Source organism: Oncorhynchus kisutch, linkage group LG2, assembly GCF_002021735.2.
Source record: "Oncorhynchus kisutch isolate 150728-3 linkage group LG2, Okis_V2, whole genome shotgun sequence".
NCBI classification, from domain to species: Eukaryota; Metazoa; Chordata; class Actinopteri; order Salmoniformes; family Salmonidae; genus Oncorhynchus; species Oncorhynchus kisutch.
Window position 1 is genome coordinate 3,209,362 of NC_034175.2, and position 15,277 is coordinate 3,224,638.

At 43.5% G+C, this 15,277-nt stretch overlaps 1 protein-coding gene across 1 annotated transcript in view; it reads right to left on the reverse strand.

Annotated features, from left to right (window-relative positions):
* LOC116376522 (neuronal acetylcholine receptor subunit alpha-7) overlaps positions 1–10,489 on the reverse strand; it is a 39,987-nt gene extending 29,498 nt beyond the window's left edge. Inside the window, exon 1 of the mRNA XM_031837476.1 lies at positions 10,418–10,489. Within this exon, the coding sequence (XP_031693336.1) occupies positions 10,418–10,469 (52 nt within the window). The 5' untranslated portion in view covers positions 10,470–10,489. The remainder of the gene's footprint in view (positions 1–10,417) is intronic.
* Between the last annotated feature and the right edge of the window lie 4,788 nt (positions 10,490–15,277).

The window sequence follows — 15,277 nt, forward strand, 5'->3', positions numbered from 1 at the left end:
AGCGGGAGAGAGAGAGAGAGAGGGCAATGACGAGAGGGAAAGAATAAGAAGACAGAGGAGACAGAATGGACCGTTCCAAAGAGACAACTACATTCCTGTAGACAGAATGGACAGTTACAAAGAGACAACTACATTCCTGTAGACAGAATGGACCGTTACAAAGAGACAACTACATTCCTGTAGACAGAATGGACCGTTACAAAGAGACAACTACATTCCTGTAGACAGAATGGACAGTTACAAAGAGACAACTACATTCCTGTAGACAGAATGGACCGTTACAAAGAGACAACTACATTCCTGTAGACAGAATGGACAGTTACAAAGAGACAACTACATTCCTGTAGACAGAATGGACAGTTACAAAGAGACAACTACATTCCTGTAGACAGAATGGACCGTTACAAAGAGACAACTACATTCCTGTAGACAGAATGTACCTATAATTTTCATCACTTCAACTATGACAGACAAAATTAGAAAAAAAATCCAGAAAATCACATTGTAGGATTTTTAATGCATTTTTTGCAAATTATGGTGGAAAATAAGTATTTGGTCAATAACAAAAGTTTATCTCAATACTGTTATATACCCTTTGTTGGCAATGACAGAGGTCAAATGTTTTCTGTAAGTCTTCACAAGGTTTTCACACACTGTTGCTGGTATTTTGGCCCATTCCTCCATGCAGATCTCCTCTAGAGCAGTGATGTTTTGGGGCTGTTGCTGGGCAACATGGACTTTCAACTCCCTCCAAAGATTTTCTATGGGGTTGAGATCTGGAGACTGGCTAGGCCACTCCAGGACCTTGAAATGCTTCTTATGAAGCCACTCCTTCATTGCCCGGACGGTGTGTTTGGGATTATTGTCATGCTGAAAGACCCAGCCACGTTTCATCTTCAATGCCCTTGCTGATGGAGGGAGGTTTTCACTCAAAATCTCACGATACATGGCCCCATTGATTCTTTCCTTTACACGGATCAGTCGTCCTGGTCCCTTTGCAGAAAAACAGCCCCAAAGCATGATGTTTCCACCCCCATGCTTCACAGTAGGTATGGTGTTCTTTGGATGCAACTCAGCATTCTTTGTTTTTACCCAAAAGTTATATTTTGGTTTCATCTGACCATATGACATTCTCCCACTCTTCTTCTGGAGCATCCAAATGCTCTCTAGCAAACTTCAGACGGGCCTGGACATGTACTGGCTTAAGCAGGGGGACACGTCTGGCACTGCAGGATTTGAGTCCCTGGCGGCGTAGTGTGTTACTGATGGTAGGCTTTATTACTTTGGTCCCAGCTCTCTGCATTCACTAGGTCCCCCCATGTGGTTCTGGGATTTTTGCTCACTGTTCTTGTGATCATTTTGACCCCACGGGGTGAGATCTTGCGTGGAGCCCCAGATCGAGGGAGATTATCAGTGGTCTTGTATGTCTTCCATTTCCTAATAATTGCTCCCACAGTTGATTTCTTCAAACCAAGCTGCTTGCCTATTGCAGATTCAGTCTTCCTAGCCTGGTGCAGGTCTACAATTTTGTTTCTGGTGTCCTTTGACAGCTTGGTCTTGGCCATAGTGGAGTTTGGAGTGTGACTGTTTGAGGTTGTGGACAGGTGTCCTTTATACTGATAACAAGTTCAAACAGGTGCCATTAATACCGGTAACGAGTGGAGGACAGAGGAGCCTCTTAAAGAAGAAGTTACAGGTCTGTGAGAGCCAGAAATCTTGCTTGTTTGTAGGTGACCATAAATTCATAAAAAATCCTACAATGTGATTTTCTGGATTTTTTTTTCCTTATTTTGTCTGTCATAGTTGAAGTGTACCTATGATGAAAATTACAGGCCTCTCTCATCTTTTTAAGTGGGAGAACTTGCACAATTGGTGGCTGACTAAATACTTTTTTGCCCCACTGTATATATATATATATATATATATATATATATATATATATATATATATATATATACACAGTGCCTTGCGAAAGTATTCGGCCCCCTTGAACTTTGCGACCTTTTGCCACATTTCAGGCTTCAAACATAAAGATATAAAACTGTATTTTTTTGTGAAGAACCAACAACAAGTGGGACACAATCATGAAGTGGAACGACATTTATTGGATATTTCAAACTTTTTTAACTAATCAAAAACTGAAAAATTGGGCATGCAAAATTATTCAGCCCCTTTACTTTCAGTGCAGCAAACTCTCTCCAGAAGTTCAGTGAGGATCTCTGAATGATCCAATGTTGACCTAAATGACTAATGATGATAAATACAATCCACCTGTGTGTAATCAAGTCTCCGTATAAATGCACCTGCACAGTGATAGTCTCAGAGGTCATTAAAAGCGCAGAGAGCATCATGAAGAACAAGGAACACACCAGGCAGGTCCGAGATACTGTTGTGAAGAAGTTTAAAGCCGGATTTGGATACAAAAAGATTTCCCAAGCTTTAAACATCCCAAGGAGCACTGTGCAAGCGATAATATTGAAATGGAAGGAGTATCAGACCACTGCAAATCTACCAAGACCTGGCCGTCCCTCTAAACTTTCAGCTCATACAAGGAGAAGACTGATCAGAGATGCAGCCAAGAGGCCCATGATCACTCTGGATGAACTGAAGAGATCTACAGCTGAGGTGGGAGACTCTGTCCATAGGACAACAATCAGTCTAATATTGCACAAATCTGGCCTTTATGGAAGAGTGGCAAGAAGAAAGCCATTTCTTAAAGATATCCATAAAAAGTGTCGTTTAGCCACCTGGGAGACAAACCAAACATGTGGAAGAAGGTGCTCTGGTCAGATGAAACCAAAATTGAACTTTTTGGCAACAATGCAAAACGTTATGTTTGGCGTAAAAGCAACACAGCTCATCACCCTGAACCTTCCATCCCCACTGTCAAACATGGTGGTGGCAGCATCATGGTTTGGGCCTGCTTTTCTTCAGCAGGGACAGCGAAGATGGTTAAAATTGATGGGAAGATGGATGGAGCCAAATACAGGACCATTCTGGAAGAAAACCTGATGGAGTCTGCAAAAGACAATGGAATGGTTCAAAAATAAACATATCCAGGTGTTAGAATGGCCAAGTCAAAGTCCAGACCTGAATCCAATCGAGAATCTGTGGAAAGAACTGAAAACTGCTGTTCACAAATGCTCTCCATCCAACCTCACTGAGCTCGAGCTGTTTTGCAAGGAGGAATGGGAAAACATTTCAGTCTCTCGATGTGCAAAACTGATAGAGACATACCCCAAAAGGTGGCGCTACAAAGTATTAACTTAAGGGGGCTGAATAATTTTGCACGCCCAATTTTTCAGTTTTTGATTTGTTAAAAAAGTTTGAAATATCCAATAAATGTCGTTCCACTTCATGATTGTGTCCCACTTGTTGTTGATTCTTCACAAAAAAATACAGTTTTATATCTTTATGTTTGAAGCCTGAAATGTGGCAAAAGGTCGCAAAGTTCAAGGGGGCCGAATACTTTCGCAAGGCACTGTATATAAGTCGGAAGTTTACATACAACTAGGTTGGAGTCATTAAAACTTGTTTTTCAACCACTCCACAAATTTCTTGTTAATTAACAAACTATAGTTTTGGCAAGTCAGTTAGGACATCTACTTTGTGCATGACAATAGTAATTTTTCCAACAATTGTTTACAGACAGATTATTTCACTTATAATTCACTGTATCACAATTCCAGTGAGTCAGAAGTTTACACACAAGAAGTTGATGTAACGGGATTCGTCCTCCTCTGACGAGGAGTATGAGAGATCGGACCAATATGCAGAGTGGTACGTGTTCGTCATGTTTTAATGAACAAAATCACTGAACACAAAAATACAAAATAACAAATAGAAAGACGGAAACGAAAACCGAAACAGTTCTGTGTGGAACACACAGACACAGAAAACAATCACCCACCAAACACTGGTGGGAAAAGGCTACCTGAGTATGACAACTAACGACATCTGCCTCTGATTGAGAACCATACCAGGCCAAACGCAAAATACAACATAAACAAACAGACTGCCCACCCCAACTCACGCCCTGACCATACTAAAACAAAGACAAAACAAAGGAACTAAGGTCAGAACATGACAGTACCCCCCCCCCCCCCCCCCCAAAGGTGCGGACTCCGACCGCAAAACCTGAACCTATAGGGGAGGGTCTGGTGGCCGTCTGTCCGCGGTGGCGGCTCTGGCGCGGGACGTGGATCCCACTCCACCATAGTTTTTATCCGCCTCTTTTCCCGCCTCCGTGGCCTCTTAACTTCTTGGATATAGGGGGCGCTCTTTTAATTTATGGATAAAAAAACGTGCCCGTTTTAAGCGCAATATTTTGTCATGAAAAGATGCTCGACTATGCATATAATTGGCAGCTTTGGAAAGAAAACACTAACGTTTCCAAAACTACAAAGATATTATCTGTGAGTACCACAGAACTCATGCTACAGGCGAAACCAAGATGAAACTTCAACCAGGAAATGGGCAGAATTTTTGAAGCTCTGTTTTCCATTGGCTCCTTATATGGCTGTGAATGCGCCGGGAATGAGCCTACCCTTTCTATCGTTTCTCCAGCATTGTGACGTATTTGTAGGCATATCATTGGAAGATTGGCCATAAGAGACTACATTTACCAGGGGTCCGCCCGGTGTCCTTTGTCTAAATTGGTGCGTAATCTACAAGCTGCACGCAGTCATCCAGTGATTGAGAGGAGAGAGTAGGCTTTCAACGAACGATATATATATCATGAAGAGATATGTGAAAAACACCTTGAGGATTGATTCTAAACAACCTTTATCATGTTTCAGTCGATATTATGGAGTTAATTTGGAAAAAAGTTCAGCGTTTTGAAGACTGAATTTTCTTTTTTTTTTGGTAGCCAAACGTGACGCACCAAACGGAGCAATTTCTCCTAAACAAATAATCTTTCAGGAAAAACTGAGCATTTGCTATCTAACTGAGAGTCTCCTCATTGAAAACATCTGAAGTTCTTCAAAGGTAATGATTTTATTTGAATGATTTTCTGGTTTTTGTGAAAATGTTGCCTGCTAATGCTAACGCTAAATGCTACGCTAGCAGCGCTAGCTGTTACACAAATGCTTGTTTTGCTATGGTTGAGAAGCATATTTTGAAAATCTAAGATGACAGTGTTGTTAACAAAAGGCTAAGCTTGAGAGCTAGCGTATTAATTTCATTTCATTTGCGATTTTCATGAATAGTTAACGTTGTGTTATGCTAATGAGCTGCGGGGATAATTACACTCCTGGATACCGTTTTTTTTCGTAGCTAAACGTGACGCACCAAACGGAGCGATTTCTCCTAAACAAATAATCTTTCAGGAAAAACTGAGCATTTGCTATCTAACTGAGTCTCCTCATTGAAAACATCTGAAGTTCTTCAAAGGTAATGATTTTATTTGAATGATTTTCTGTTTTTTGTGAAAATGTTGCCTGCTAATGCTAACGCTAAATGCTATGCTAGCTGCGCTAGCTGTTACACAAATGCTTGTTTTGCTAAGCTTGAGAGCTAGCATATTAATTTCATTTCATTTACGATTTTCATGAATAGTTAACATTGCGTTATGGTAATGAGCTTGAGGCTGTATTCACGATCCCGGATCCGGGATGGCTCGACGCAAGAAGTTAAAAACGGCGACCCTCGCCGCCGACCTCGGACTGGGGACCCTAGCCCCGGGTCCCGAATGGACGGGAGTTTCCGGCAGCACCAGACGGACGGGTGACTCCGGCAGCGCCGGCGTGACGGACGGCTCTGGCAGCTCCTGGCTGACTGACGGCTCTGGCATCTCCTGGCTGACTGACGGCTCTGGCAGCCCCTGGCTGACTGACGGCTCTGGCAGCTCCTGGCTGACTGATGGCTCTGGCAGCTCCTGGCTGACTGACGGCTCTGGCAGCTCCTGGCTGACTGGCAGGTCTGGCAGCTCCTGGCTGACTGGCGGCTCTGGCAGCTCCTGGCTGACTGACGGCTCTGGCAGCTCCTGGCTGACTGACGGCTCTGGCAGCTCCTGGCTGACTGGCGACTCTGGCAGCTCAGGACAGACGGGGGAATCTGGCAGCTCAGGACAGACGGGAGACTCTGGCAGCTCAGGACAGACGGGAGACTCTGGCAGCTCAGGACAGACGGGAGACTCTGGCAGCTCAGGACAGACGGGAGACTCTGGCAGCTCAGGACAGACGGGAGACTATGGCAGCTCAGGACAGACGGGAGACTCTGACAGCGCTGGGCAGGAGGAAGACTCTGGCAGCAGTGGACAGGCGGGAGCACCTGTAGGAAGGAGACGGAGAGACAGCCTGGTGTGGGGGGCTGCCACCGGAGGGCTGGTGTGTGGAGGCGGCACAGGATAGACCGGACCGTGGAGGCGCACTGGAGCTCTCGAGCACCGAGCATGCCCAACCATACCTGGTTGAATGCTCCCCGTAGCCAGGCCAGTGCGGCGAGGTGGAATAGCCCGCACTGGTCTGTGCTGGCGAACCGGGGACACCATGCGTAAGGCTGATGCCATGTACCCCGGCCCGAGGAGACGCACTGGAGACCAGATGCGCTGAGCCGGGTTCAACAAAATCACTGAACACGAAAATACAAAATAACAAATAGAAAGACAGAAATGAAAACCGAAACAGTTCTGTGTGGAACACAGACACAGAAAGCAATCACCCACCAAACACTGGTGGGAAAAGGCTATCTGAGTATGACAACTAAGGACACCTGCCTCTGATTGAGAACCATACAAGGCCAATACAACATAGAAAAACAAACATAGACCGCCCACCCCAACTCACGCCCTGACCATACTAAAACAAAGACAAAACAAAGGAACTAAGGTCAGAACATGACAGTTGACTGTGCCTTTAAACAGCTTGGAAAATTACAGAAAATTATGTCATGGCTTTAGAAGCTTCTGATTGGCTAATTGACATAATTTGAGTCAATTGGAGGTATACCTGTGGATTCAAATTTCCAAATGCCTGAATGTACCACGTTCATCTGTACAAACAATAGTACGCAAGTATTAACCCCTTGGGACCACGCAGCCGTCATACCGCTCAGGAAGAAGACACGTTCTGTCTCCTAGAGATGAACGCACTTTGGTGCGAAAAGTGCAAATCAATCCCAAAACAACAGCAAAGGACTTTGTGAAGATGTTGGAGGAAACAGGTACAAAAGTATCTATATACACAGTAAAACGAGTCCTATATCAGCATAACCTGAAAGGCCGCTCAGCAAGGAAGAAGCCACTGCTCCAAAACCGCCATAAAAAAGCCAGACTACGGTTTGCAACTACACATGGGGACAAAGATCATACTTTTTGGAGAATTGTCTTCTGGTCTGATGAAACAAAAATATATTTTTTGGGCCATAATGACCATCGTTATGTTTGGAGGAAAAAGGTGGAGGCTTGCAACCCGAAGAACACCATCTAAACTGTGAAGCACGGGGCTGGCAAAATAAAGTGGTGATCCTGACCTAAGACAGGGAATTTTTTACGAGGATTAAATGTCAGGAATTGTGAAAAACTGAGTTTAAATGTAGTTGGCTAACATGTATGTAAACTTCCGACTTCAATTGTACATCAGTCAAGAGTAAAGAGTAGCCAGTTTCTGATCTGCTTGCTTTTTCAACTCGGAGAGCGCAACACATATGGACTGACAGCATCTGCCTCTGTTCAACGTTCCAGTGCTGGTCCAGCCAGCCTTTCAGAAGCTGGGCCTTTACACAGCCTGTCCGCCTGCTCTGTGGTGTCCACGTGGTCCTAAATCCAGCTGGCTTAAACCTCCAAACAGCCTATCCAACTGCTCTAAGGTGTCCGCATAGTCCTAAAGCACACAGAAGCTGTTTTTCGTATCACAGTGCAATGATAAAACTGGGGGGAACAAAAATGCATTTTCAGAATGTGGGGGTATCATTACCCCTCTGTCCCCAATGAAAGTTGCACCCCTGGAAAAATGAGAGAGAGAAATATATAGAAGAAGGTGTAGAACGAAAGTGATATAATTGCACAGATAGAGATGAAGAATATCTAAAACGGGGAAGAGATGAGCTGTAGGAGAAGAAAATATGAATCCAGAAGGGAGTGAGAATAATAAAAACATAATGAGAAGAAAGACACCAAAAAAAGAAGAAATCATCTGAATGGAACGGTTTCAAATCGTTTTAAACAAAGCTGCTTTGAAAACGAGTACAGAGATTTATAAATGACTGGAAGAGGAGAATCAAGAAGAGAGAGTGAAGAGAGGGAGAAAGAGGAGAGAGTGAAGAGAGGGAGAAAGAGGAGAATCAAGAGGAGAGAGTGAAGAGAGGGAGAAAGAGGAGAATCAAGAGGAGAGAGTGAAGAGAGGGAGAAAGAGGAGAATCAAGAGGAGAGAGTGAAGAGAGGGAGAAAAATGAGGCGAGAGAAGAAGAATGAGGAGAATCAAGAAGAGAAAGTGAAGAGAGGGAGAAAGAGGAGAATCAAGAGGAGAGAGTGAAGAGAGGGAGAAAGAGGAGAATCAAGAGGAGAGAGCGAAGAGGGGGAGAAAAATGAGGCGAGCGAAGAAGAATGAGGAGAATCAAGAAGAGAGAGTGAAGAGAGGGTGAAAGAGGAGAATCAAGAGGAGAGAGACTGAAGAGAGGGAGAAAGAGGAGAATCAAGAGGAGAGAGAGTGAAGAGAGGGAGATAGTCTCCAGACAGGCCCATTAATTGTTAAAGGTAGAGTCAGCAATATGACATAGCTGAACAAAGTAAACAGCATAGTGGGTCAATTTCTGCAACAACCAAGAATGTTGGAGAGTGAGGTTAAACCCCTCTTTTGGTCCAGTGGCTACCATGTTGTAATAGCGTGAAGCGAACCTGTGCACAAAAGCAGATACTGTGTGTGACTGTGTGAGAGCAAAGTCTTGCATCTTGCTCATCGTAATATATGCGGTACTGCTCGTGCAACGTCATTCCGCTGACTCTACCTTTAAGGGGATTGACTAGTCTCTCTGTGGCCGTTAAAACATCTGATCTATTCCACACTGGAAATAGTGACGCCTTAAACACTAAAACCCTCCACCCTTCTAGCAGCTCCATCGTGGACTGATTTCACTCATTCCTGTTTCACAACTGTATCAGACTTAATGTATCTGTGCAGTTGATGAAATTCGGAAGCAATGTCTAACTAAACATCTAATCAAATCAAATGTTATTAGTCACATACACATATTTAGCAGATGTTATTGCAGGTGTATTGCAGTAGTATCTAACAATTCACAACAATACACACAAATCTAAAAGTAAAAGAAAGGAATTAAGAAATATATAAATATATAGAACTAGTGAATGTAATGTAGACCCACATAGAATCGAGTACAGTCTTTATAACAGCATGTTGTGTTTGTATGTAATATGCTATTATGTACCACAAAGCTTGTAAACGGCCTTTGTGGAGATTCATTTGTTGTGTTTTATTGCAATGTATTGCATTGTATTACTCTGGTGAATATCACCCCACAGAAAGAGCATTCCAGGTGGTACCATATCAATATGCAGTCACAAGATGGTACCATATCAATATACAGTCATAAGATGGTACCATATCAATATACAGTCACAAGATGGTACCATATCAATATACAGTCATAAGATGGTACCATATCAATATGGAGTCACAAGATGGTACCATATCAATATGCAGTCACAAGATGGTACCATATCAATATACAGTCACAAGATGGTACCATATCAATATACAGTAATAAGATGGTACCATATCAATATGCAGTCACAAGATGGTACCATATCAATATGCAGTCACAAGATGGTACCATATCAATATGCAGTCACAAGATGGTACCATATCAATATGCAGTCACAAGATGGTACCATATCAATATGCAGTCACAAGATGGTACCATATCAATATGGAGTCACAAGATGGTACCATATCAATATGCAGTCACAAGATGGTACCATATCAATATGCAGTCACAAGATGGTACCATATCAATATACAGTCATAAGATGGTACCATATCAATATGCAGTCACAAGATGGTACCATATCAATATGCAGTCACAAGATGGTACCATATCAATATGCAGTCACAAGATGTTAGCCATCTAAGATACTGCTGCTGGTGCAGAGAGGAACACATCAACCAATGATGGATTAAAACAGACAGGAGAGTTGGATTTTACAACTGTGATGAACAACATTCTAACCTGTAAGCTCTGTGATCATTCCTCTCCCTTGTCTCTCTTTATTCCTGCTCCTCTTCTCTCCTCCCTCTCTGTTCATTTCCCTCTCCTCTCTTCTCTCTCTGCTATGCAGCTGGAACTGTGCGGTTGAGTTCTCATATATCAATGGACTTGCACATAGTGTACGTACACATAGAAGCACATACACAACACACTCACACACACACACAGAGAAAACATGAAAGTCACTCACCGTGGAGCAGAGCTGAGAGTCCAAACAGACAGATAGCCACAGACTGCCTCATGTTGCACCACTGAACATAGAGAGCAGAGAAAGAGATGGGAAACAACAGAGAAGAGAGAGAGAGGCAGGGTAGAGTGGAATAGAGAGGGAGGGAGGCAGGGTAGAGTGGAATAGAGAGGGAGGGAGGCAGGGTAGAGTGGAATAGAGAGGGAGAGAGGGAGGGTAGAGTGGAATAGAGAGAGAGGGAGGCAGGGTAGAGTGGAATAGAGAGAGGGAGGGTAGAGTGGAATAGAGAGGGAGAGAGGGAGGGTAGAGTGGAATAGAGAGGGAGAGAGGGAGGGTAGAGTGGAATAGAGAGAGAGAGAGGGAGGGTAGAGTGGAATAGAGAGAGAGAGAGGCAGGGTAGAGTGGAATAGAGAGAGAGAGAGGCAGGGTAGAGTGGAATAGAGAGGGAGAGAGGCAGGGTAGAGTGGAATAGAGAGGGAGGGAGGCAGGGTAGAGTGGAATAGAGAGGGAGGGAGGCAGGGTAGAGTGGAATAGAGAGGGAGAGAGGCAGGGTAGAGTGGAATAGAGAGGGAGGGAGGCAGTGTAGAGTGGAATAGAGAGGGAGGGAGGCAGGGTAGAGTGGAATAGAGAGGGAGGGAGGCAGGGTAGAGTGGAATAGAGAGGGAGAGAGGCAGGGTAGAGTGGAATAGAGACGGAGGGAGGCAGGGTAGAGTGGAATAGAGAGGGAGGGAGGCAGGGTAGAGTGGAATAGAGAGGGAGAGAGGCAGGGTAGAGTGGAATAGAGAGGGAGGGAGGCAGGGTAGAGTGGAATAGAGAGGGAGGGAGGCAGGGTAGAGTGGAATAGAGAGGGAGGGTTTAAGACAAGGGTTTAGCGATCTTGGAATTAAGAACAAATCCAATAACTTTATTTTCAAGAATCTAATTTCTTCTTAAATGTTTTCTAAAGGAGAAACATAAGAAATTGCACAAGAACATTTCCAATAACCTTTTCGAGGAATATGAAACAAATGGCAGTTAAGGGCCCTGAGCTCTACTGTGCTTTTTATGTCCAAACTTGTGAAACTGTAAGGGTTTTCCTTAGGTGAAGTAGAGGCGGACCAAAACGCAGCGTGGTGGTTATTCATGTTTTTTAATAAAGACACTATACATGAATAAACTAACAAAAACAATAAACGTGGAAAACCCAAAACAGCCCTATCTGGTGCAAAACACAGAGACAGGAACAATCACCCACAAACACACAGTGAAACCCAGGCTACCTAAATATGGTTCCCAATCAGAGACAATGACTAACACCTGCCTCTGATTGAGAACCATATCAGGCCAGACATAGAAATAGACAAACAAGACATCCAACATAGAATGCCCACTCAGATCACACCCTGACCAACCAAAACATAGAAACATACAAAGCAAACTATGGTCAGGGTGTGACAGAAACATAGAAATCTATGATTGGTTCAGATTTGGTCCGGTTCAGACAACCAAATTTGGTCTTGTTTGGTGGCGGAGCTCATTAAAATAATATCTGGTGTGTAAAATAATAACCAAATATGCAAAGGAGGATATTACATATTTCTATCTTTGTGTACCTATTTAGGATACATCACCATGAAGAGAATGGCATTCATATCCATAATTATTACTCTTGTTATTATACTGTATATTGTGATGTCACTTTACCCTGCCTTTATTTCCATACAGTAAATGTATCTACATCTAATACCTCGTACCCCTGCACATTGATCTGGTACTCCCTGTATATAACTTCATTCTTGTGTATTTTATTCCCCTTGAGTTTAAATTTTTTTTTGTTTTTTTACTCAGTATTGTTGGGAAGGGCTCATAAGCAAGCATTTCAAGGCAGTTGTATTCGGTGCATGTGACAAATACAATTTGATTTGGTTTCTTTCTTTCTGTGTAGTTCAGATCAGAGACCCAAGACTAAATGCTGTTACTGCAATTCTGTTACTATGTGTACATCCACTTCACTTACTGTTGTTTAATAACCCAAATAGACGTTTTCAAACTGAAGGTGCCATGTCATAGCTGACACCCCATTTTATCTGCAGACATCTTTGAATCTTAATTCGGAGCAAATAATTAAAAGGTTTTGGAAAACGTGGTCACATAAAAAAATAGATTTACCTAAATTCTGTTACCAAACTTTGCATCTGCACAGTTCTTCCAGTAAATGTGTTTTTGTAAAATGTTCAGTGTAAATTGTTAAAAGTGGTCCTTATGCATATAGATGGTTCAACTTTGAAAACATTTTATTTGTTTGGCATACATTTTAAGTGACAAAATCAGAGCCCGTTGCTATGGAATTGCCCATTCCCAATACACTACCCATCTCACTTTCTCTGTCTCTATCCCTCTCTCTCTCCTTCCCCTATTTCTCCTCATCTCACTTTCTCTGTCTCTATCCCTCTCTATCTCCTTCCCCTATTTCTCCTCATCTCACTTTCTGTCTCTATCCCTCTCTCTCTCCTTCCCCTATTTCTCCTCATCTCACTTTCTCTGTCTCTATCCCTCTCTCTCTCCTTCCCCTATTTCTCCTCATCTCACTTTCTCTGTCTCTATCCCTCTCTCTCTCCTTCCCCTATTTCTCCTCATCTCACTTTCTCTGTCTCTATCCCTCTCTCTCCTTCCCCTATTTCTCCTCATCTCACTTTCTCTGTCTCTATCCCTCTCTCTCTCCTTCCCCTATTTCTCCTCATCTCACTTTCTCTGTCTCTATCCCTCTCTCTCTCCTTCCCCTATTTCTCCTCATCTCACTTTCTCTGTCTCTATCCCTCTCTCTCTCCTTCCCCTATTTCTCCTCATCTCACTTTCTCTGTCTCTATCCCTCTCTCTCTCCTTCCCCTATTTCTCCTCATCTCACTTTCTCTGTCTCTATCCCTCTCTCTCTCCTCCCCTATTTCTCCTCATCTTCAGTTTCCATTGAGAAGGGGAGCAATGAAGTGTGGAGGCTAAAAAACAAAGGCAGCAGTATTGAACACTGCTCTGATGAAGCTGGACGCGACCGGGAGGCACATGGGGCGGCGCACAATTGGCCCAGCATCGTACGGGTTAGGGGAGGGTCTGTCCTGCAGGGATGCTCTTGTCCTATCGCGCTCTAGCGACTCCTGTGGCGGGTGGGCGCAATGCACGCTGACACGGTTGCCAGGTGTATGGTGTTTCTTCCCACACATTTGTGCGGCTGGCTTCCGGGTTAAGCGGGCATTGTGTCAAGAAGCAGAGCAGCTGCTTGGGTTGTGTTTCAGAGGACACATGACTCGACCTTCGCCTCTCCCGAGTCCATTCGGGAGTTGCAGCGATGGGACAAGATTGTAACTACCAATTGGATACCACGAAAAAGGGGTAAAAATAACTTCTAATTACAGTAAGGAAGTGACACTTTGAACATTAGCAGTATACTGTACCATAGCTTCTACTTTAGAATCTCATTATACACCCCAACACACCTGCTAGAGACTCAGTTTGTTAATATATAACTCAACCAGTATCACAAAACACATGCATATATACAGTAGTTATATCATGAACAAGCACCAAAGAACAACTGGATTTTCCATTACCAAACCCCCAGTTGGCATGTGTCCAGGGGTAGAGTTTGGGTTTGTTTGAAAATGGCCATTTGTCTCTATACTTGACTGAAATACTTATTTTAATGTTATTTTAATTTCACCTTTATTTAACCAGGTAGGCTAGTTGAGAACAAGTTCTCATTTACAACTGCGACCTGGCCAAGATAAAGCATAGCAGTGTGAACAGACAGCAACACAGAGTTACACATGGAGTAAACAATAAACAAGTCAATAACACAGTAGAAAGAAAAGAGTCTATATACAAGGCATGAGAAAGGTAGGCGAATAATTACAATTTAACAGATTAACACTGGAGTGATAAATGATCAGATGGTCATGTGCAGGCAGAGATACTGGTGTGCAAAAGAGCAGAAAAGTAAATAAATATAAACAGTATGAGGGGATGAGGTAGGCAAATTGGGTGGGCTATTTACCGATGGACTAAGTACAGCTGCATCGATCGGTTAGCTGCTCAGATAGCAGATGATAATGATAATATGATGCACTGACTGTAGCCGACTGGACATTACAGTGATGTATTTCAGGTTGATCCGCTGTGACTTTGAGCAGGGCAGAGCAGGACAGAGGACACAATGGAGTGGTGCTGACACCTACTGGGGGATGTAATAAGTGCAATTTTGCAGGAAACAGTTTGAACATGGATCCAGTCGGGTCCATTGATTGGTGGATAGTATAGCAGCCTATAGCTCTATGGGTTGGTGAGCGTCCAGGTGCTGCAGTAGGCTGTGCTGCTGTAACGTGATGTGCTGATCTGTTCCCACTGCCTCTGTGAATCATGCTGTAAATAGTTCATTAACAAGATACAGGCCTCATGTTTGTATTTTGTTGGATTCCCCCTGCAATATATGGGGCCTTTTTTCCCTACTGCCTTCTCTCACCTCTATCCAGCCAGCCATGCTTTGGGTCTTGAGTCTGGTTCCTCTCAAGGTTTCTTATAGAAAGTAAATCCCGATAAGATGTACTAGGTCTTTGCAGGGTTCTTGGCCGGGTTTGTGGCAAATAGATTTGTGGAAGGTTTTGTAGCATACATATATTACATTTGATTATTTTTTTGAGATCTGATTAATCCAGTCCCAATCCTAAACAAGGGAATGCAATAGCAGTGGCTTGGAGGTACTGCTATTCTCTACATGTCCTATTCACCTGCCTAAATGAGTCCAATCGACCTGCCGCAGCAAAGATATTCCACCTTGTGTGATGTTCTGTTTTGGGGGGACCGCACTCTGCAGTAAAACGGGCGGCGTCACTCCAA